Here is a 20,241-nt window from a genome sequence, read left to right on the forward strand (position 1 = left end):
TCTGCAGGGGGCATAAAAACATTTTGCATTTTCAAACGGCCGCTCAGCTATAACGCTACAACGATGTAAATGTTTGCTAGGTTGAAGCTGAATCTTTGGAGGCCTCTTGCACGAGCAAATGTAAATGCCTGATGGAAGGTTTTGGATGGTTAAAGAAGACTCTTGATCTCATCAAGCAAAGTTATAGCTAATGCGAGCCAGCGCTGCCGCACCGACATCTCTCAGCTGCTTCGCCATTGGGGGTCATGTGTCATGTTTTATTCCATGTGACATGCAAATGCCTTTCTAACATCAAACGCGACATGTTCTGCTTAATCATGCACTCACATGGTGCGTCCAGATAGAAACCCCGAAGAGAGGCGGCCGCTTTTTCCCCGTCTCTTTTTAAAGCTCATCGTTGGCCGCTGAGGTCCAATTAGTTGGAACATTTGTTGGACCTTATTAATGGCACTTGGATCAATCTTGCTTCCCACAGTCAATATTTTACTTCTTACGGAAAAGAAACATCCCCCAGAAACCTAGAAAGCAACTTTTTCTTCATTTTATTATAAAAATAAGTAGAAAAATATAAATATAAAACAATATGACTCGGCATTCAAGCAGCATGAATCCAGTGTTTTCCTACAACTTACACTTTCTGGTTACATGTTACGCCTACAGAATGAAATGACTCCAGTTCGACAAATAAACTGCACCAACCGTTCACACGGACATTGCTCGTCAGACAAATAATAGCAAAGATTATATAGAATGTTTCAAAACACTTTGTACATGTACACTTTTTCCATGGAGTGACTGGGCTTCCAAACACAATCCAGTGCCATTAAACATTGAGAGTATACAATACTGCTATCGCTCTGCTCGGTTACAAAACACATTTCCACGCCATGTTCACAAAAAAGTCCTAAAAGTCAAAAGGCATCATTACTTATTTTTGACCAGAAACAGTAAAACTTCGAGAACTGGACCGTCACAGTCAAGTTTGAATTCCCAGTGGCCTTCAACGCACGTGTGTGCAAGTACGTGCACGTGTGAGAGTCAAACAGACAAATTGCGGACTAGCGCACTAGCTAGCGCATCGGACATGAATAGATAATTAGCTTGATACATAGGTAGGCTGACGGTACACTTGCTAGTTCGCAAGCTAGCGGGACAAGGAGTGTGCCCGGCTAGCTTGCAAACAACTGGAAAAACGGGGTCAGGCTCCCTCTAGGTCTCCCGTCCCGGACTTCTTCCGATGTACATTTCTGCCAGCTTCTTGAACTGCGGTCCCCAGCTGCTGAGGTAATCATAATCCTGGTCCCCCTCGGTGGCGGTGGACTCCAGCGAACTGAGCGATTCCGCTAACGACCCGCTGCCTTCGTAAGCGTACGTGGCCAGCGAGTCATAAGGGGGCGCGGTCGGGTCGGAATCGTTCTCTTGAAGCCTCCCGTTGATGAAGTCTCTGACGTTTGTGTTATCTTTTATGGGCGATGTCCTCCGAAAGGAAAACAGCATTTCGGGGATGATGTCTCTGCGTAACTTGTTAGCATCCATCACCTCGGGGTTGCGTAGCGTCCCTATGTCGAAAGCCTGCGTGTCTTCCTCGCCGCCGCCTTCGTCGTTGTAGCTGACCACGTTATCCCGGACATCGTCTTTGGAGATAATCAGAGGCTCTTTCTTCCTTTGCCTCTTCAGGGCGGCAAAGAGAACCACGATCACTGCACAGAAACCACGGGAAAAGAAAGGCTGTTATTATATTGCCTTGAGATACCGCAAGACGGAGGCATTAAAAGTGAAGACAATTTGCAATTCTAGTAATGACACGAATTTGATGCTCAATTTGTCTTTGCGGGCCACATAAAATGATGTGGTGGGCCTTGGTAGGACCCCCGGACCTTGAGTTTGACACCTGTGCAGTACACCAATGAAGCTCTCTCCATCATGAAAGTAGCCTGCAAGGCATGTTTACATGTTCAAATAAAAATAAAGCAGCAAAGAGGTAAGTGCTAGCATGCTAATACGTATCAGGCATTTACGAGCGCCAATGTACAGAGTGGAAAACACATTTACTGCCATTGATGAATCCTCACCATCGCCCCGGGCATACGTCTTCTATTATCAAAGATGCAGTGAGAAAGGCTTTTCTTTCTTTTCCCCTGAATGGCGCGACGACTGTATAAGATGCACTTTGCTCGGAGGATACTTTTAATGCTGGCCGGCGGACAACCTCTCAAATCTCCTTTCATTCTTTTGGCAGCAGCCACGGAGTCAGCGCTTACCGAGCGAGAGTGGAAAACAATCTCTGAATTTCCAACGAGTCCTTCACCTTTTCCGTCCTCACTGCGGGCGGCGTGGTTGTCCACTCGCCCCCCGCCTGAGTGTTAATTACAAGGCGGTGCGCATAGGGTCGGACGAGGGGTGCAAGGTGGCTGTTTGAGTGGCGCCTTGTGATCATTTCTGACCGACGTGACAGAGGGGACATATTGAGAATACACACCGTGCTCATGTCTAACTAGTGGAGCCGAGCCGAGGCCGGTGAGATATTATGTTAAGCGAGAAAACTGTCAGATGGCGAGCAGATCGATGTCGTGATGGTTTGCCGATGAGCTCTAGATTGATACAGTAGCATGTGGGTAAAGGCTGATTAGGAAAATATTTTGAAGTAAACACAAATGTAGGTCAAATTCCGTATGTTAGGCGAAAGATTGTTCCAACTTACTGAGTAGAATGATGACGCAGAGTAATATAGCCACCAGGGCGCCGGTAGTGAGCCCGTCAGAGAAGGGCAGCACCTCAGGATTGCAGGACTGCATGTTGCCACGGTTATCGCAGGCGCAAACGCGCACGATCAACGTGCTGGTGCTGCTCTGGATGGGGTAATCGTTGTCCGAGATTACCACCGGCAGAAAATAAACGCTCATCTCGCGCCGGCTGAAGCCTCCGCGTCGGGTCAGGATGTTGGCGGTGTTATCTGCAGGATGAAGAGAGCTGAATGATTATCAATCTTTTGATAATCCCGAAAGTGGCAGCTGGATAGAATTGACAAACGTTTCTAACCTTCTTGGTCACTTATGGTAAAGTTCGGATTGTCCGCCTTTATACTGAAGACAAACTTGTGTCCGACCTGGGGCTCGTCCGTATCGACAGCACTGATGGTTTGAATCAACTGTTTGAAAAAAAAAGGATTAGCAAGTCTGGTAAATTAAAATGATTGATAGATGACAGGGAGAAGAATGATCGGCAAATGAGCTCATTAAAGAATTAGCTGCCTCTCGTTTGGCTCGGCTGTGAACAACAACAATCGTTGGATGGCGACATGGATGTGTGACTGCGCAGCGCTAACGTGCTAACAGCCGCCCTCTCAATGTCAGCGAGTAGCTAGTTTTGCTGCCAATTCGTTTGGAACTTTGCCCAATGACAGTTGAGATTAGTTCTCCGAACTTTACTTTTTCCCTTTAGACATGCGAGTTGTGCTTTCACTGCAATTTCAAACCAGATGATCAATCATTACTTTCTGTCAACATATAGTTTGATATTAGTTTCCGTACTTACCTGTCCTGCTTTGACATTCTCGCAGACAAACGTGTCGTAGGACATGGCGAACTCCGGGGCGTTGTCGTTTACGTCCAGCACTTTGATGAATACCGGTACACGGGCAACCTGACGTGGGTTGTCTACCACAAGGGTTGAAGATTGTTAGGGTTTTTATTAGTCATACAAAAAAAAATAACCAACACGTAAAAGCTCAAGGATGTACTCATTTCCAAAGCCATCACGGAGATGTTGTGCCATTTGGACATTTCTCGATCCAAAGCTTTCCGGGTTGTAATAGTGCCATTGGACGAATCGATGTTGAAGAGCATCTCGAGATCCGTGTGACGATCGATGGAGTATCTGCGCCAAGTCAACCCAAAAAACTCATCAGTGTCACCAAACCTTCTAGCAGTGATACATGCAAGATCTTTCGAATTCAAGACGAACAGAACTAACAGAAAGAAACTTGTCCTTTACATGTTATCTTAGTTTTAGAATAAATTACATACTTGACCATCTTGTTATCAGCGTCGGGGTCCCGGGCTGACACCACGCCCACAAAGCTGCCGGCGGCCGTGTCCTCGTGAACCTCGATGATGTAAGGATTGCGGGTGAAAACGGGGGGTTCGTCCACGTCCTCTACCGTCACCTTGACGGTGGCGAAGTCCTTGAACTTCAGACCCTGGATGTACCTGGCATCCAGGTACGTGTTCCTCACCTCAACCTTAAACTCGTAGTCTCGCTTGCTTTCGTAATCGAGCGCCTGTGGATGAGAGGGATCAGCGTCAGGAATCTCGCCGGTAGACTGTAATAGGCACTTTAGCCTTTATCTCCGTAGCGCTCTCGATTGGAAGTTACAAGTCAGAGTGAGGAATGCTGATGGAGGAGATCTTGCGAGAAAACGATGAGTTTCTGACAAAAGACTCACTGACAAAAGACTCCTTTTCCATTATTCATTTCAGAGGCCCAGGATGTAGCTGGTTCCGTACGTCACTTCCCAAAAGCAAATTCCGTCATTTATCCTTTCTCGTGAATGAACCTTATCGGGCGGCACTCTCTAATCCAAAACGCTACGATTGTGCGTCGGAAGTTACTCACTATGAGACGTGAAAGCTGATAAAACTTCCGTGGGTGAAATGAAAGAGCACGGGCAATACGCTCACTTTCAGGAACTTAAAAAGCGACAAGGTAATATTATAGCGAGAAAGCCCGATAACGATAGCAGATTTTTAAAAGTCAGGCAGTGGTTCAGGATTCATTCGGGGGAAAAATGTGAATTAAGCAGATCTTCTTGTGGGGTTTAAAGCGTCTCAGGCACATTAATCTCCTGTGTGCCGCCCGACGTGTCGTGCCAGACTTTGCTTGCAGAAGGAAAGCGTGCTCAGTGCACATCATAGCGGCTATCAAATGGCATAAAACCACGGTTGTCAAACTCATTTTCATTGCAACGATTTAGCGCAGAAGGGCTGCTATGATTCATGTTTAGTCACCGCGTCATATTATTAGGAACACACAACTGTTCCTGTGTTTACAGTTATGTTTGACAACAAATTGATGTGGTCGCACAATCACCCTTTTGACAATGATGATGCCTTCTTGGGTGGCTTTGTCCGTGATAATGTTAAAGTTGTCGTCGCCTTCCACCACGCTGTACTCCATCTCGGCGTTGCGGCCCAAGTCGGGATCGTCGGCTTTGATACGGCCGATGGCACCGCCGATCTCTGTGGATTCCAAGGCGCTGATGCGGAAGGAATCTGAAATGTGACATCACGTGAGAGTATCCTTAACCTTTGACAACCATGAAAAGAGGTTATTTTGTAAAATTTGGAAAAACGTCATTTTTTTCCCAGATGGTTCCTCGACACGATCCTCCACAAAAACACAGTTTTGCCAAAACATTGCTTACGGATTCAAACGAACTTTTAATCCAAATTGGAGTCGTAAAAAACAAAGATGCTTACGGTTGGCAAAGCGGGGCGGACTGTCATTGACGTCGGAGAGGGTAATGCTGACCGTGGTGGTCCCCGAGAGACCCCCCATCTGTCCGGCCATGTCCTTAGCCTGGATCACCACCTGGTAATTCTCCTTGACCTCCCGGTCCATGCTGGGAAGTGCTGTCTTAATGGTGCCTGAGAAGAAGAAGAAAAAATAAACCACATTCTTTCGCCCGCTTTAAGTCGTCTTCCCCCTAATTAGCTTAGCGTTTTAAGAGACGGATTTGGAGAGTTAGTGCCGTGAAACGTGTCTTTAGCTGTGCTTAAGAATGGCAGAAAGAAATCCTCGCTGGGCGAGATGCCGTTTAATGTTCCGTCACACTTAACGAGACCTTTTCATAGACTCCATACGAGCAGGGGGCTCACTGGCTAATGGTAGCTCCACGCACCGTTCTCGGAATCCACGGAAAAGTAAGGCTGTCCCTGCAGAATGCTGTAGACCAGCTTGGCACTGTTGCCGTACGTTTGGTCGTCAGCATCCGTCGCCGTTATGGTGGCTACTGAAGTACCTGGGAAAAAAAACAGGAGCAGAAAAAAGTGTGAAATGGAATCCTTTTTGATAGCCATCGATCGGAGGCCTCGGAATACTCATTTTGTACAGGCAGTCCACTAACCCGTCTTAGTAAGAGTCTATCAAGTTTATTGTTGAAATGAAAGACGAAAGACTCGAAATCCCCGTAAATACTTGTTCATGTATATCACAGGTGTCAAAGTCAAGGCCCAGGGGCCAGATACGGCCCGCCACAACCATTTAGGTGGCGCGTGAAGACAAATTGTGCATCAAATTAATGTCAGTTCCAAAATTTCAAATTGTTTTCACTTTTAAAAAATAAAGATATTGTCAGCAATTTTTATTACATTAATCTTTTTAAATAATTGTTATTTTTGAATATTTGAGTTCAATATTTAATTTTTAAATATTTGAACAGTTTTTATGAGTCTATATATATCTTCATAAATTTATTTGGGTTGACAATTTTAATGGCCCTTTGAAGCAAACAATGACATTTGAAATGTACGTTTTTAAATTTATTTTAACATATCTGATGTTTGTTTTCTACCCTGTGGACCAAGAGCCTGTAATAAAGTTTATATAATGATGCGGCCCGCGACAAAAATAAATTTGACACCCCTGATGTATATCGTATATGAGTTTGTTTCTTGATGGCTTAAAAGTGAAATACCTAAAAGAAAAAAATGGTACCACTAAAGTCAGGCAGACAGACTTTATCTTAGCTATATTTTGCCCTCAAATAACCTCGTTAACAGGCCGCTAAATGTCGGCTATGCATAACATTGCGGTTTAATGATAACGCCATTTTATTGGGCTTACGGTGAAATGTCACGGTCGGAGCAATAATGAAGGCTGTGTATTGCGGACAGAGAAGAAAAAAAAACAAATAGAGAGAGAGAGAGAGAGAGAGAGAGAGTTCTTTTGCAGCTCCATATCCTCCACAAGGCCGCGTGGCTAATGCCGTCCTTGGCATTCCGGAGACCTCCGCCACCACCGTGCAGCGATCGGGTCGCCGAGTCTGGCCGCATACTAATGAAGCCTTGAACATCTGTCCCACTTAGTGCCAGAACTGATGGCTGCCGCCTCTCATGGCCGGCTGACTTGATGAAGCGCCGTGTTCAATCCAAACTGTTTATTAGTCTGCCCGATGACTAACGGCAACCCTGACCCATCTTTAGCCGGCATCATGAATCCCCCCCCAAACAAGGCTCTTTGTTATTTGCCGCAGAGATAATTGGCTTTTGATTGACCCCCCCGATTGCTCAATTGTATTCATAATTGGGAATGTTTTTTTTCATCTGCAGTTAGATTATGCTTTATAGGCGTGCCACTTTACATTCAGGCCATTTGGTTTATTTATACTCGCAATGAAAAGCAAAGTGCCAGCAAGCAAAGGCTTAATTGGAAAAAATGACAATCAGAACATAAAACGTGTGGAACGGCAGTTAAAACAATGGAAAATGACAAGGCTTGTTGTGAATACTTAATGAGGCGGACCAAACACAAATAACGTAAATATAACATCACATGATGGACGCTTTGTGTTCTGTTTATCAATTTAATGGATCAACACAAACGAATGAACTGCCTCTCAAAGATTGATTTGTTTTTCTGAAACTTTGAAGCACAATAAATATTTTTCAGCAAAGAGACAGCAGTAGAAGCTTCTAGCAAATCTCCACTCACCGACATCCGACATCTCCGGGACGCTGGCAAAATAGATGTTCCGCTCAAATTTCGGCGCGTTGTCATTGATGTCGTGGATCTTGATGTTAAACTCGGTGTCGGGCTCCATTTCTTGGTTGGTGATGCGATCCAGAACTTTGGCGTGGAGCGTGTACATGGACTTCTCCTCGCGGTCCAGTTTCTTGGTGGCGTGGATGTCGCCTGACTTTTCGTCGATCACAAACAATGTTCCGGCGCCGTCTCCAGTCAGGACGTACTTGACGGTCCCGTCGTCTTTGTCCATGTTGGAGTGGAGCTGGGAATCAAACACAAATATTTTTTGATGTTGACATAAGTATGGATCGAATCCTTGGCCTGTTTTTGGTGTGTCAACGGTCAGGCTGGAGAAAACAAGTTGCACTCAAAAGCGTTTTGAAGTATATTTGGCACTCACTCGAACATTCGAGCCGTTCCTCTTTTTGTATTGGACGACCCAGTCGATGCGGCGCCAATTTGAGGGCGACGGCGGCGGCACTTTACGCACGCATTAGATCCCGTAAAATCCCACAGAAGAGCTTTTTGTGCTCCGCTTCTCCTTTCTTCTTTTTGAGTAGAAAGCATCTCACATTTGGCATATTAGCCTCATCTCGCTCAAGGACATGGAAGAATTCTTCACCGTACTTGTTTATGACCAAAATCAGGCTGTGGGACATTTGAAGAACCTTTTCTGCATCGATCACCGAGAAATAAAAGATTCTCTCCATTTTATGTGATGCAGCAAGTTCTTGTACAGTATTGTGAACCTTTACTTGCAAGGCTCTTGACTTCAATCTCTTCCGAAGGTATTAACAATTGATGTAGATCTTGTTTTAACCGCATCTACTTTTACTCTCATGACAGAAGCCCTCAGAGCTTTCCATTTTTCTTCCCCACAAAACAGGCGAGACACGCTAAAATGTCCCTTGACGTATTTCTCCAATCACGCCATTGGATTTATCTTTGGAATTGCGTGGTTGAGGAACAACCCGAGGCAGAAAGGGTGGAGCGCTGACTAAAATGAGTCACCTCCGACCTATCTGTCACCTTGTACAAGTGGCTGACCGATACTTGATTCACTAGCGGCTATTTTTAGACAGCTCGTTTAATGACACGTCGTCCGTTGCCTTGCGAATTGTTAATATTAATGCGGCAACGCTGCGAGGAAGCTAATTATTTGTTTGACTGATGTAAATAGCTCCAATTGGGTTTGTGAATGCATTTGTAAAAAAAATATATATATTCTGAGACTTCGTGATAAAAAATGAGTTTTAAAATATTGTGGCTGCCAGCGGGAGCCTCCCCTCGCCTTATTTTCGAGCGCGGAAGGACGTGGAATTTACGAGGCCTTGGAGATGCGAAAGTACGGCCTGTGAGTGACAGTTTTATGCCGGTGAGCTGTTTGCAGGAATTTGTTTGCATCTAAATGGGCTTCCACGAGCGCGCTTGCCATGAACCGCCCGTGCCTCGTTACGACCTGCAGGGTGCCGCGCAACAATCAACTCCCGGGACAACATTTTTAGCGTTATTGTTGACGGAAAGCTGGTAGCAGTTTCCATCAGCTGTCATGGCCTGATTTCCATAATGGGAAGCTATGCCGCCAACCTAATGGCTGCTCTATCTTTACCAGAATGGATTTTGGTAGGCAAACAAAAAACAAGATATGCCTGAAAAGACGGGAATTTTCATTTGGTCATTTCCAGGTGACTTTTAAAGATTTTTTTCCAATTGATACCAAATATGAAGACAGCTAGATGATAGTAAATTGCAAAAAAAAATTCTTGTCCTTCCCTGCATCACTGCAAAGTTTGATGACGCAATCACGAGTCTCTAATAAAGGACCCTTAAAATTCATTTCACTTTTGCACGACCACAAGTTCAAACAAGGAGGGTGACGAGACCTCTCGGAATAATTCTGTTAATACTCCATTAGCTAGGTTCAGTTGCACATCTCAAACGGGCAGCAGAAGGCAAGAAATCTTGGAGTGCACCAAACACATTGCATCCTCTTACAAGTGCTTACACGAAACGTCTTCACGGGGCTTGGGCGAAATCAAATGACGACGGCGCTACATTTGGTGGCTTTGCTTAAAACAGGAAAAAAAAAAACGCCTTTTCATGGCCCTACAACACAAGCACAGAGGAGAGCCTTGATGAGTGAAATTGCCTCGCACAAACACTGAGCAATTGTCTGCAAAGCAAGGAAATCATTGGCAATTCTTGTCAGTCCTCCACTCCGTGTCGCTCGCTGCTGCAGCGAGGAGATAGCGACACAGAATGGAGACGGAATAATTACTCTCCCGCTCGCCTGCTCGCTCTCGCTCCGTCTTTAACGTTAAAACAGAGCGCCCCGTAGTGCCTTTTTTTGCAGGTTTGACGTGGACCCCGCCGTAGCTGTAGGCTGCTTTCTTTATATTATATTTCTTTCAAGTGGCGAGCGAGGCCGCCGCCGCCGCCGCATCCCAAGGCTGGCAAAAAATATGAACACAGCTAAAATGAAATAGTAATAATTCTTATGAAGGCAAGGGTTTTATGAGGCAGGGCACAATGGAAGGTGCCAGCGCCTTAATGGGATTTTGCTGGCCCCGCTGGCGTCAAGTTTGCAGATGTATTGCTCAGCATTGCAAGCCTTTAGAAGTGGGCTGCTGCAGCTGCGCACGCTCAACCGCGGCACTTATTAGCCGTCTCGTGAAAGTCACTTCAAATGGGATTGGATGGCCTCACACCAGCCAATAGTGGGGTGTAACAAATGCTTCATATTCATGGTTGCTCAAATTCAAGGTTGTGAGAGGATTCTGTGTGGAGATGTGACAGAAGATGGTCAGGTTTTATTTTATTTTTTATTTGGCACGAGCACCTCGTCCCACGCTCCAACACAAATTTTATTTTCCCTTTTATTCGTTTAGACTTCCACCAGCACTGCCTTCACCTTTTTACCAATTTGCAATCCAAGGATCCTCAGAACGCAACCGCTAAAACCAAATAAATCATGAAAAACAATAAAAATAAAAACATGAGCAAGGTTTGGGTGAGTTTGACTTGACAAAGCATCAGCAATATTGAATTGATTAAGGTTAAAATGCAAGCCAAGGGCTGTGAATTCATTTCTCAATTGTAGACCTTGGGCCATAAAAAAGTTGGAGAAGAAGATGAAAGTGAGGAAAGAGTGGAAAATACAGAAAACTGAAGCTCACTTAAAGTGGAATAAAATAAAATCATTTTTTACATTAAGTTTTAAAAAATAGTTGAGACTCTGTCTTATCCAGTCGGTCATATAGTCTAAAAAATACGGTACTGTTGATTTGACTTCATCTTGAATTTATTAGACATGGAACTAGAATTTCTTTTTATCCTGTTCGCAAAATAAGTTGCTTTGTTGATGCCTTTTCTTTGCTTGGCATTTGATTGCCACAATCAAGAAATCAACGTTTTAAGCGAGCGTGTGTGCGGGGGTTTTGATTGAACATGAAACAAACAAGGCCTCCCTTCGCCTACGCCGAGAAATGATCTTTACCAGTCGGACCGTCAAGACGTCACCATTAAGTGCTTTCTCCGTCCGCCCGTCCCTTTTTCGCAAAGAGATGAAATTAGTCCTACGTATCGCGCCCGGCCTTCCTCAACAATTCATTACAGCCTCATGTTTTTTCTGACAGCGGAATAATGAAGGATATTGGACAGCAGAAATGAAGCCCGTGCTGTCATGCGGCGGCGGGGAACATCAAGGCGAGGTGCGTGGCAGCCGACGCATCAACTGATAACCCGCTTCACACTTGGCATTTACGTTGCCGCCGCATCACATAACACAACAAGGCGCATTTCATCCGCCCGCCTGATTGATACGCTTTCTTCTTCCTCCTCCCCGCCAATCCATTTGTGCGTGTGCTTCCAGTGCGATAGCTGCAGCAAAGAAGTTGTCAGAGCCCCCCCGCGGCTCACCCCGGCACACTTGTTTACCGCCGAGGATGAGGTGTGTGATGAAAGGCAGCCTCCTCCGAGAAAATTGGCTGTCGACAGTCACCGCATTTGCCTCGCCGGAGTTGATAAGTGTAGCGTTCCTTTCCTCATCACACCTGTCTTTATTGCGCCAGACCCGACCCGGCTGACGGCAGCTCCCGCTCTGATCTGGCAGGAGCACGCATGTCCCACAGCTCATCATATTTTTTGAAGAGGTGGGGGGATGCGGAGATGCAGTTTAGCAAGAGGTTCGTCTTCCTCGTATATCCAAGTTGCCGGGTGGAATCAATCTCGGGATCCTTAAGAAGGCCGCAATTGGCCAGAGACCTCGCCGTGTTGGATCCTCTGGCGTGCTCGCTAACAAACTCTGAAAATCGAATACGAGTTGCCCTCCGCTAAGTCTCCTCCGGCCAGAGAAGCTTCATGGGCAAGTCTTATTTTCAACAAATCGATAGGTCACGAGTGATTGATTAGCTGCTCCGTTGTTGCGCTTTCTCTTAACTGTCTCATGTCAAACAAAAGTCTTTAAATACCTCCGGAGTTCGACACGTTCAACATTCTTCTCAGCAGCTGACAATCACTAACGTACAAATTTGGAAATTGGAAAAGGTTTGCTCTACAATCTGCAATTAGAAATACCGTAATACCCTGATGTCATCAGACCTTTACTTCCAACCAGCCCCAACTTGGTAACAAATATTTTCAGAGATTTGCGTCAGGCCAAATCTCTTTGGACACCTTACCTTGCCGACGTACTGCTTATCATTTCCGGTGTATTCCTCCATCAGAAAGAATTGATTCCACATCCATCCCCGCTTGGAGCGCTGCAGAATCCTACCGTCGCTCTCTTGCATTCCAAACACATTTCCAATATTCCCAGGTGCGAGAGGCAAGGCGATGGCGGGCCATAGGAAGCACAGCATCGGGACCAGCTGGCTGAGGAGCATGGTATCCGATTCGGAGGCCGAGGGACGCTTCTGAAATGACGACGTGGCAATTACGGAGAAGAGCTTGGGACTCGATGATGACTGCAAGGTAGTGTGAGCACAACGAACATTGTATTCCTCACGGTGATCCCAAAAATCAGGCGCCTGAGGGGAAAAGCAAAATGTTTTGATTACAAATGTGTGGAGAAGAAAATAGGCGATAGGGCCCTGCTGTTTATAATGAACATGATGTATGACAAGGTTACCGACTACTTCACGCTCGAATAGCGTTGTACACTTCCTCTAAGGCGACGGTGTCAAACTCATTTTTGTTGCTGGCTATATCATAATCATAGTTTCCCATTATGATGTCTGCTATATACAGTAAAGGCGACAAAACAAACAGATGAAAAACTAGTTTTGAAATCAGAGACGAGTAAAAACTAAACAGAACAAATGAGAATAAAAATTGCGAGCAATATCTCTTTTTTTTTTTAAAGTGAGGACAATTTGTAATTTTAGTAATGACACAAAGTCGATGCAAAATTTGCGGGTCACATAAAATGATATGGCGGGCCGTATCTGGCCCCCGAGCCTTGAGTTTGTTAAATAAACCTGAAAGAGTCTGCCCTGTGATTACCTGGGTGTAACCCGCCTCCCAAATTCACCTAGGATAGATTCCGAGCAGGATCCCTTAAAAAAAGATGGATGAATTTATTATTGTAATGAGAATTTGCTGTGGTAGAACAGCGATGCATTTGAACAAGAACTAATACGTTCACAACAATTTTGAGTGTAGATACCTTCAGTTAATGAGCTGTTGTTGTTGTTGAATTGCAAATATCATTAAGCGTGACTGAAAAAGTCATTTCCACGGAACATAATGTCTTATTAATGCAGCAATTTCCCGTCATGTGTAAATTCATCACCGAGGTTAATTATGTGTTGCTGTAGCTGGCAGAATACGACGACACAGTCCAAAAACGCCGTCAATACCTCGCTCGTACCGTCAGACACATTCATCAGGCGGGATGTTTGTATTTACTTAGCAAAATAAAACACGCTCATCTAATGCGTCCCAAGACGCAAAGCGGGCCCGCTAGCACTCGAGTGACGGGCCTAATTCATCCATCTGTGAGTTTAGTTTGCTTCGTGGCCTCAAACTATCCCAGCCGCAACTCCTCTGTCAGCAACTCTGAGATTAATCGTGTCGCTCACTGGTGGAATTTGAGAGCTAATTTGGTCTCGCGTTCATTACTTTCAGTCAATCCCTTCGATTCCTTTTTCGCTCCTTTGACGCCACGATGCGGTCCAAGACAAATCACCCCTGTCGGACTTATGAAAAGTATTTCCTAATATTGGCACTCTTCTTCCTCTCTGAATCCCCAGCAGGACTTGGACCTGATAGGTAATTTAGCCATATTTGAATAATTGATGGTCTTTTAGGAAGGTAATTGTAATAAATCTCTCTTTCTTAAAGAGCCCATTAAGTATGTCCCTCCCCCTCATCTCCAGGCTAGAGTACTCGAGGGAAGCTCACTAGTCTGTGACTTAAGCTCTTCGGGGACGACTCAAAGGTCAATGGACCACTTGGAACTGATTTGAATACCAAGAACATATTTTTAGGACCGCAGAATCTCCATTTAATCGATGAAGAGACACAGTATACCGCGGGACTGAGGTGACCATTTTATCTGGGTCACTTCAAAGATGGGTCAACTGGTGGAAAGGGTTTGTGAAACTTTTTGAAGGACTCGAATCATTTGCTGGGGTTGAATTTTGGAAGAATATAGAAGTACATATATGTTTACATGGATTAAAATTCTTCGGGTTGCGGCTCGACGATTCTGCCTCCATTTCCGATTTTATTCTCACCGTGATGTGGACACAAGACTTCTCCAGATCAGAAAACCGCGGCTGATAAATTAATCTGGGCTGACGCTTGTTATTGCATTTTCTAATTAACATTCCCGCCCGTCCTTGGACTTTAATAGCATTCTGGATATGAATCCTTGATGGGGATGCGCCTAGCACGCGTCGGGATTCTTACAAACACTATTAAAGGATGAGCGAGCGTGCAAGCGTGCGGAAGCCTTGCCAGATCCTATAGACTCAAGCTGCATTAACTTATTCAGCCTATTAAAATCAGCAGCAGTATTAAAAAGTTGTTTATGACTAGATTAAGTCAAAGGGAGAAAAAGAAAAAAGTTGGGATGTGACGGGACCAAATGAGAGCCAGTGCACTTTTTTAAAGTGGCGTCCCGCGCTTGTTATCCTTAATCTTGTGCTAAGACGCATCCTGGCAGGCGCTCGGCTCCGCTCCATTTGTGTAATCTGCAGAATTATACATTCTTGTTTTGCTGAATAAGAAGCTCTTTGATCAGACGTAAACTAGCTGCTCATCACGAGCGGGAGAGAGCGAGAAAGACTCCGGGCCGAGCATTTGTATGCTTCCCGTAATTGAACACGCTCCGTTGCAGGCGCTACGCCAAACTTTAAGACACTAAGCACTTTTCAAAATGTCACTCACAACTACTGGGTGAACGAGGAATTATTATTCCGCACGATACGCTGCATCCAAATTTTGCTGTTACCGTAGTTTTCAGACTATAAAGCGCAGTCTGACTCAACAGGTCTATTTTTGGACGTTTCCATATATGAATGAATGAATCTTTATTTTGAACATGATTTAAAGAATAAAAATAATAAAAAACAAACAACAAACAATATATATCACTGTTAGAAAAGGAGTAGGAAGAAGCCTAAGCTATATAAGTCGCACCAGGCTATAAGGCGCATTACGGTAAAGCAGCTCAGGACATGAGTCAAACTTTATTCAATTCATACATAAGGCGCACCTGATTATAAGGCTCACTGTCAATTTTTGGGAAAATAAAAGTATTTTAAATGCTAATGCGTAGTTTTAATTATCACCGTCAGACATATTTTGATTATAATGGTTGTACAAAAATTAATTCCAGTCTGTTGTATCATTAGATTGGACAACTGTCCCCCAAAAAATAATCCAAAAATCCAAGCACATATATGTAAAGACTGTTTTTCCACTGTTATTGTATATTAATTTGTGTTTGATGATTATTATGTGAAGAGCTTTGTGACTGCTGTTGTAAAATCTGCTAAATCGATAATGTTAGCTTGGATTGTATCCCAACTGCACAGTTTTTATACCATCCTAAACAATTCCCGTGTACATGAAATATGATCCATTAATAACACCGTTAACTCCTCTGGAGATGTTTAATAAACGATTAACAATCCAGCATCACTCGCTATTATAGTAGAGAACCGCCTCATTAAGCAGTAATTAGCCCTAAAAACAGCACCGTGTTCTTCCCCGTCATCATTACCAGGAAGGCTTTGAGTTAAATATTCCAAATTATGGACTGATGGTTGTATCGGAGAGAGCGGCTTTAGCATGTTACTTGGAGAAAGACACCTTTGAAAGCCTGCCAGCGCACTGTTTAATTGATTATGCCATGAAAGTTAAGTGCGCGTTTTATGCTTTATGAATGCTTATAAAGTGTCCAGAGTGTTAGCCGGTGAGCGGACATTTTGAACACCACATGATGGAAAAAAAAAAGAAATAATTCTAGATGCCGTGTATTCATTATGATACATGAAAGCTGTAATTAATTGAGTGAGGAATGAACGTGCATCTTGTGAGGTGTTTCAAGCTAGCGGCAGGATGGAGCAGACCTCCACCAAGGCCCCAAAATTCTTTCATTTGCAAATTAAACAGAAAAAGTTAGAGCAGGAAAATCCTTGATACAAGTCAGTATTCAGACGGTTTATTTATTCGTGACAAAAAAAAAACATTGACGTCTTCTTACATCTGAACTGAAAGGCAGCTATTATTTAAGACTACAAAAGCGAGAGAAAATAAAAACTTATTCTTCACACTAGCCAACTGTCGTCCTTAAAAATAACACAACTGCGTAACACAAATGGTGGAAGACAATGAAGTGGACCTTTACACATTTGATTAAGTCACAAAAACCAACGCTGGGTTTTGCACGTTACGAGGACAAATGTCACGTCTGTGTCTCACATTGGTTCACTTTGAAAATGGAACATGGCAGCACAGCATGGCCAATCAAGTCACATACAATCAAGCCGCCTTAAGCAGTCACGTACATTACCAACGTTTCATTCTTGTCTCTCTGGCCTAAAATATAAGATAGCAATGTGCCATGTATTTCATAAGCACATTAATAAATGCACAAAATGTTAATTGCTTAATGGGCAGCTCGCCTTCTTCACCAAAATGAGTCCTTTTATAAGACTCCATTAATTAATGTACAGTACATTTTTGGTAATTAGTGCAGTTGGTGCACATAAAGGCTGAAGACCACCTAAGTAGAAATCCAGAAGCATCACGAGGCAGCACGCAGCTCTTCTTCTCCACTTGGTGGAGCCCTCGACCTTCCTGATTCTTCCTCGGACTGCGAGGCAGGAAAGCTGCTTGGCCGACCTCCGCCTCCGTTGGAGCTCACTGAGCCGTGCTCGTGTTTCCAAAGCGATATTGTGACACCGAGCACGCTTCCTTGTTGACACACACCAAAAAAAAAAAAAAAAATCCACTCATTTGGGAGGACGAAAAAAGAACTGGAGCACACTTGTTTCCTTTGGAACGATGCGTCAAATCATTTTCCCTCCCTAGTTTCATGGAAGATGAGTGAGTGGGAGATCTTTACAGCGCTGTTAACGAGCTTATCACACCTCATGTGAGTCACTTTGGCCAGAGTGAGGATCTTGTGTCGCGAAACAACCTCACAAACTGAGCCATGATGCGAGTCCTGCATGCAAAGTTAGTCAGAGAGAACCTCATCCATTCATCTGGAGTCTATCCCAGCTGACTTCAGGCGAAAGGCAGACTGGACAACAACCCGGACTGATCGCCTGCCAGTCTCGGGGCACATATCGAAACAGACGAGCTTTCAGTTACCCGGAGCTCAAGTCAGTTGAGTGACACCATCGGTGACTCTGGTCAGAGACCATTTTTTTTATCCTATTCTGGGTCGCAAGAAGCTCGAGCCTACCCCAGATGAAAGGCAGACTGCGCCCCGGAATGGTCGCCAGTACCCGGGCACGAAACAATCAAAGCATCACTAAGTGGGAACGGAGCCCGCGCTCCCTGCAGCAAAGTCAGGCGAGCGTACCACCACATCATCAGTGAGTCCAAGACTACGAGTTCAGAAATTCAATATGACTTCATAATTCTGATAGCCGAGCTCTTTTGAAGTTGACAATGCAAGGGAGAATTATTCCAACTCCCCCCATCCCACCCCCCTCAACAAGTATAGGTCTTACTTGCAAAGCCTGCAGGATGAGGCGATGCTTCTCCTGCTCCTCAGCGGTGCTTAGCAGCCGAGCACCCGACTCCCGCCGGCAGCGACGACATTCCAAGACTGACAACGGCTCAGCTGCTGGGAGCGTGTGTGCGAGTGTTTGTGTGTATGTACGTGTGCACCGAGAAATAGAGAGGGAGAGAGAGAGTGAGTTCCTTGTACGCTGTTCCTCCCTGCCTCCTTCCCTCCCTCACTATGGCCTCTCCCCCTTTTCCCTCCCCTGTACTTTCTCCCCCCCCCCACCTTCTGTCTTTCTGTACAGCAGCGCATCACTTTTGGATCTGGATGTCACGGAGGCTGAAGCCGAGGCAACTCTGCTCCTGATTGGCTGCCATTCACAAGTTGGTGATAAAGAAAAGGAGGGGAGAAGGGGAGGGAAATAAAGAAAGCACAGGGAAAGGAAGAAGTGGAGCATGGTGCCCTACATGCCGGGGAGAAATGACGGACGGATTCTTTGGCACTTCTGCATCAGAAGGAGCTGTGTCCGTTTTTGCCATGCCTGGAGCATCTTCTATCACATCCTGTGAAACTGTTCCCTTGGTCTCTGATGGCTTGCAAGCATCACTTGGAACCTCTACCAAAAACCTTTGTGTGTCTCTAGGTGAGGTGTGTAGCTTTGACTTCAGCAAAGGCTGAGGGGTCGGAGTTCGCCCATTCGACCCCCAAACATGCCCTTCCAGTTCAGGACGAGGTGACCTGAATGTCCGTGAGGTGGGGAGTCACTCTGGGGGGGATGTTGTAAAACCACGTAATTAAGCGAGGCAACTATCTGTTCTCCGTGTGATTATAAGCTGCAGTAGATCAATTAAAAATGCAAACAGGCCAAAGTAATTAACAAGTGGGGAAGCAACAAGGTAGCCGCCATCTGATAATCGGATGAGTATTTGCGCTTCATCATTCTCTCGATTTAAAATGGAGGGTGGAGGCGGGGTACATGAGCCTGCACGGCATGTTTACCGACATCCACATGTGCATCTGATAAATTCGGTGTATCTCTTGGTGTTCATTTACCTGCGATTTAGACCCGCGGGACGATAATTACGCAGAAACAAACAAACCACAACACGCTTTGTGTTTGAGGAAATACACTTACATAGTCATTTCCCATCCTCCTCATCCAGTGGAGCTCATTCCCGTGCTCCACCCCACCACCAACGCCCCCCTGCTTTGTCCTAATGAGTACTCCATTAAATAAAATCAAAGTTTTCCAGGCTGGGGAAACAGCTTCTTTAAGCGCCGCCGTCTCTTGATCCTCTCCCAATTCCGCACGTCAGCTCCCATCAGCGTCACCCGCTTTTCACCTCCAAAGTCACTCCGCCCGCTGATTAGCTCCCTGATTTCCCCCTGGCGGCCCCCCGACGAGCCCCACACCACGCCAGCACCACTTCGGCGCCATTTGAGGTATTGACAGAAGACAACCACGGGGAACGTGTCTTCGGCAGCCGGTCACGAAGGATCCATCGGAACAACAGCTGGGAGTTAATTGAACACGTCTTGGTTTTGTTCATTTCTCAGTGGCTTCATTTACGGGGAAATCAACATCGCGAAATGAAGCTGGGAGCTAAAACACCGCTGCATCATCTATCGGTGGCTTCAATGAGGTCTGATTGGAAAGTAAACAACAGACACAGCATGCGGTGTACCGAGACGTTAACGGACTGTTAAGAATGTAGAAGCGAGTAGTCGTGAAAGCTAACGTGTGCCGTTTTTAGCTAGCTGGCGGCGTCAACATAAACAATGATTTACACAGCGGTAAAAAATAAAATAAACGACTAGATTTCTAACGTAGATTCTCGTAGGATTATAGTCAGTTTATTAAAAAGAAACTAGCAGAACCAAAAAAAAAAGAATTTAGGTCTTATTTGAGAGAGAATGTTCATTGGCGGAATCTCGGTCTCTCTTCAGGATTCCGAGCAAGTCTCCGCACCGCGTGAATTAATGATGACGCCGAGTGTTTGATGGAGCTCCATCATTTCCATCGTTTTTGGCCGCGCCCGTGTGCTGAGTTGTTGGAATGCAAATGCGGGTCGTTTCTGTGATCCTTCACCGTTTTAGTTAGCGAAGCTGCTGGATGCACATGTGGATTTGAAATTCGTTTCTCTTTTCTCTGTTTGTTGATTTAATGCGCTATTTTCTTAAAGCCTGCAGTTACCTGGCGTTTTTCCTTAAGTATCAGCGGCTAGTATCAGAGGCCTTCACGAGTACCCGATACCTTGAAATATGGCCTGCCGACACCTCGTGATCAGTACTCGTCCACCTTTTCTGAA

General features: G+C 45.1%; 1 protein-coding gene and 1 long non-coding RNA gene across 2 annotated transcripts; one reads left to right on the forward strand and one right to left on the reverse strand.

The window, feature by feature from the left end:
* Positions 1-525: 525 nt before the first annotated feature.
* On the reverse strand, positions 526-18,104 carry LOC148380933 (cadherin-10-like). The gene is made up of 12 exons (XM_088363822.1): positions 17,937-18,104; positions 12,423-12,770; positions 7,711-8,005; positions 5,900-6,019; positions 5,478-5,645; positions 5,089-5,270; positions 4,026-4,279; positions 3,740-3,876; positions 3,535-3,656; positions 3,040-3,148; positions 2,702-2,953; positions 526-1,700 (listed from the first exon to the last, which is right to left on the reverse strand). Exons 2-12 carry the CDS (start codon positions 12,624-12,626, stop codon positions 1,210-1,212), a joined length of 2,334 nt encoding a protein of 777 aa, XP_088219948.1. The 5' UTR covers positions 12,627-12,770; positions 17,937-18,104; the 3' UTR covers positions 526-1,209.
* On the forward strand, positions 11,380-11,871 carry LOC148380934 (uncharacterized). Its single transcript, XR_015854625.1, has 3 exons — positions 11,380-11,453; positions 11,615-11,692; positions 11,814-11,871. It is a non-coding gene; the product is annotated as an uncharacterized LOC148380934 (long non-coding RNA).
* Positions 18,105-20,241: the final 2,137 nt, after the last annotated feature.

Source organism: Syngnathus floridae, chromosome 20, assembly GCF_059516105.1.
Source record: "Syngnathus floridae isolate MCC-2025c chromosome 20, RoL_Sflo_1.0, whole genome shotgun sequence".
Classification (NCBI taxonomy): Eukaryota; Metazoa; Chordata; class Actinopteri; order Syngnathiformes; family Syngnathidae; genus Syngnathus; species Syngnathus floridae.

Coding starts and splice junctions, on each gene's coding strand:
- LOC148380933 (XM_088363822.1), bottom strand. CDS start 12,626: ATGCTCCTCAGCCAGCTGGTCCCGATGCTGTGCTTCCTATGGCCCGCC. Junction 4,280..5,088: donor GCATCATCATTGTCAAAAGG/GTGATTGTGCGA, acceptor TCTCATCCACAG/GCGCTCGATTACGAAAGCAA. Junction 3,657..3,739: donor CGTGATGGCTTTGGAAATGA/GTACATCCTTGA, acceptor CCCTTGTGGTAG/ACAACCCACGTCAGGTTGCC.